The sequence below is a fragment of the Trachymyrmex cornetzi genome, unplaced genomic scaffold (genome assembly GCF_001594075.2).
Source record: "Trachymyrmex cornetzi isolate Tcor2-1 unplaced genomic scaffold, Tcor1.1 scaffold670, whole genome shotgun sequence".
Classification (NCBI taxonomy): Eukaryota; Metazoa; Arthropoda; class Insecta; order Hymenoptera; family Formicidae; genus Trachymyrmex; species Trachymyrmex cornetzi.
The window spans coordinates 111,749-115,632 of record NW_017299993.1 but is presented as its reverse complement, the minus strand read 5'-3'; the positions used below and the strand labels follow the sequence as shown (position 1 = coordinate 115,632).

General features: G+C 38.3%; 1 protein-coding gene across 1 annotated transcript; it reads left to right on the top strand.

Moving 5' to 3' along the window:
• Nucleotides 1-2,701: 2,701 nt before the first annotated feature.
• Nucleotides 2,702-3,439, top strand: LOC108767420 (uncharacterized). Its single transcript, XM_018517323.1, has one exon. It carries the CDS (start codon nt 2,702-2,704, stop codon nt 3,437-3,439), a length of 738 nt encoding a protein of 245 aa, XP_018372825.1.
• The last annotated feature ends 445 nt before the right edge of the window (nt 3,440-3,884 follow it).

Sequence of the window (3,884 nt, the reverse complement as noted above, 5' to 3'; positions counted from 1 at the left end):
CCGATTAATCAAATGTTTCGAAGTATTTGTAGCGCCAAGTAGACACTACCGCATACTAAATTGACAAATAAGTTTAAAATATATAAAATATCTATGAAAGTAACTATTAAATTAGTTACTAGTTACTTAAAAGATGTAACTAAGTTAAGTTATAGTTACAGATGGAAAGAAAGTAATGAAGTTAAGTTACAGTTACTGAAAAAAAGTAACTCTAACTGTAACTTCGTTACAAGTAATGAGTTACTTCCCGTCCTTGATTATATTTTTATATTTGGTAATAATATTTATTAAAGTAGCTTTTTCTTCTGACGTATAATTTGCACTACGTACTCTTTTTTTGGTTTGTTCAACTTCTTCTGTCATCTTTACAAGTAATAATAAAAAAATTGTAAGACTTTGTATTTATAGACATATAATATTGTTATTTCTTCTAATAGTTAATAAATAATATACATACTTTAAATTATATATAATACTGACGAAATAACTGAAATATATATGATATATATGTTTTGATATTTACTGCTAATACCAGAAATCTGAAATACACATTATGTAAATTATAGATTTTCAGTACTGATAGTTTATATTAAAACACAGGAATAATTAAAATTTTAATTAAAATTAATTTACGTTTTTCTATTTTTCCCACCAATTCGTTGATATGTAATAATATAATGCCCTCAAACTCACGATTTGAGGTTATATGTATAATACCTGAATATTGGTCAGTCATAATTTATTAAATTTTCATACAATTCACTGTAAATAATTTATTTTCTCTCAATTTCCTGCTTAATTCGATTAAAAATATACTTTTAATTCTATTCGTTTTTATCGGGGTTGGGTAAGTTAATGTTTTTTTTTAACTGAATAAAGTTAAAGTTAATGGCTTTACAAAATTAATAAATCAAAGTTAAAAGTTAAAGGAATAAAAAATGAACTTAACGAAAGTTAAGTTAATATTGAATTAACTTAAGTAAAAAAAAAGTTAATTTCGAAAAAAATTATTTTTGAGGTCAAAATGTCCTAATTTTTCTTAAAATGAGATTAAATAACTGCACACACACAATTATATAGATTATTAAGTAAATTAAATTTTTAATTTTTTTTATGTATGATACATATAATTATATAACTATATAACTGTAAAAAAAACTAACATAGAGAAGATATAAAATTAGTAATTACATTTTTAAAAATTACATTTTAAGTTAAAGGTAAACTATCGATAAGAATACAACGTATCAATAATGACAAAATATTAAATAATAACAAAACTTATAATTCCTTAGAATCATATACATTGCAGAATCACGTGTGAAAATTAATAATAATAATTGACTTTTCTGGTTCTTAGTTCTTATTAAATTAGAAATAATTATTAAATTTTAATAAAAGCGTTATCTCAAAATGACGGTCGGTCAATTTTCCTCGTAAATCATCAAATAGTAAGCCACCTGCACTAAACATTCGCTCGACATGTGCTGATGACAGTATTGGTGTATTATATTTTTTGCGCGAAGAGTTTAAAGACAAGACGAGATTTTAGATTCGAGATTCTTGAAAAGCACGTGCCACGTGTCGATATGTCTGTATCGAGAGCACCACCGCAAACGCCGGACAACGCGATCCTCGAAAGTGAAGGCTCGCTACCAGCACCCGTAAGCGGAGACGGGATCGCATAAAATCGCCAGTTGCAGCCATCAACGATGCCTCGTCAAGAAGAATTCAGTGCGGAATTCCGGTACGTTCGACTGCCGACATTTTGGAAAAATCGTCCGATACTATGGTTCGTACAGTTAGAATCCGAATTCAGCGCATGCCGCATCAGATCAGACGATGTAAAATACAGCTCGGTCATCAGACACCTCGATAAAACCACGATGATATCGGTCACGGATGTCTTAGAGAATCCGCCAGCAACTGATAAATACCAAAAACTGAAAGAAACTCTAATTGCGAGATTCACCGATTCGCAGAAAAAGCAGATGAGAACACTTCTAATGAGCATCGAGCTCGGCGACAAAAAACCGTCGCATTTGCTTCTCGAAATGAGAGACCTGGCAGGAGAGACCACCACGGAAGGCCTGCTACGAACTCTCTGGTTACAACGGATGCCTGCCCGCACACAGGAGATGTTGCTAATATTCGACGACGCCAACCTCGATAAATTAGCGGACAAGTTCAAGGACCATCCTACAGCAGTGGACATCCACGCAGTGCAAACAACCACAACGAGCTCACAGGACAACATACAACAGCTGATCAACCAGGTGGCAGCTCTGACAGCAAAGGTCGAGAGGCTGATCAAACCATAGACTTATAAGATAGACGGAGCATCCGTACGAGAGAAGCTGAAGACGTGATAGAAAGAGAAAGAAACAGTGGCGGAGTAGTTCTCTTCTTTTCTAGTAGTGAATTGATTGGTCGCCGCGGTAGGCCGGGAAGTAGCCGAGAGTAACAAAAATAGACGTTCAAAAGTTGTGGCCTTACGCTCAAGCTAATTGGTCCCCCACCGCTCACTGTGAAAGAGGGAAACAATTATGTCTGGAGTAGAACTGTCCTTCAATGTTGTCTTCTCGTATGAATGCTCCGTCTATCTTATAAGTCTATAGACCAAACAGAGTCGTGCAAGAAGCCGTAGCAGAAACCGCGCACGATATCCAAGTAAGGGGTGGAACACGTCGACAAAAGATTCATGTCAGTAATATTATCATCAGAGATTCGGCAACCAGGCACGCAAATGTACGCCACCCTGCAGCAAGCAGACAAAAGCTCTACCGGGAAACGAATAGGACGCCATCAGCTGGAACCACCAACGACGGTCTCGAGGTATGTATCTCCTCGACTCCATGTTACCGACAAAATCACAGGTCTAATCTTTCTTATCGACACAGGCGCAGACATCTCTCTTACCAACAGCAGGGAACAGAGGAGCAGTCTTACCGACACCACTTGTCCTATACGCAGTCAACGGCTCGCAAGTCAAAACCTACGGACAAAAGCTACTTACGTTAGATCTGGGAGTAGACCAATCCCTTGGCATTTCACTATAGCCGACGTCTCTCGCCCTGTCATAGAAGCAGATCTACTAAAACATTACGGTCTGATAGTAGACATTCAAGGCGAATGCCTTATTGACAATATTACGCGGTTAAATATTCCAGGTTTTAAACGACGAATCAGCTATGTCGTCGCCAACATCTTGGATTCCACATCAGCATATCATCACATTTTGGCAAGTTATCCAGGAATCACCACGGAACCACGGTTACCCATCAAGAGGTCACACGGAATCGTCCACCACATCCAGACGAGAGAACCTCCTATAGCCAGCCGACCACGACGATTGCCTCCGGATAAATTGAAAACCGCGAAAGCAGAGTTTGCACATCTAATGCAACTAGGGGTCTGTCGACCATCAAATAACCCATAGGTGGCGCCGGGTGGCACCCAGTTGGACACGGCTCAATTGGACACGAGCCACTCACAGCGCTTGAGACTATAAAGCTCCTAAGCATCGGTCGCTGTGATTGGTGGTGTCCAATCGAGCCGTGATCAATCGGAATCACCCCGCGGCGCCGCTACACATGGTGCCAAAAAAACAATCAGGCGTGTGGAAATCTTGCGGGTTACCGAGGTTTGAAAGCCATAACGACTCCAGATCGTTACCGCTGCCTCACATACACGATCTCACCAACAACCTACACGGAAAGAGCATTTTTACCACGCTAGATCTGATCAGCGCATATCATCAAGTGCCTATATTGGAGGAAGACATTCCGAAAACGGCTGTAACCACACCCTTCGGTCTTTTTGAATTCGTGACCATGTCTTTCGATTTGCGAAATGCAGCACAAACCTTCCAACGCCTAATGAAT

What these genes read in the sequence shown, in the direction of transcription:
- LOC108767420 (XM_018517323.1), top strand. Translation starts at nt 2,702, where the DNA reads ATGTCAGTAATATTATCATCAGAGATTCGGCAACCAGGCACGCAAATG.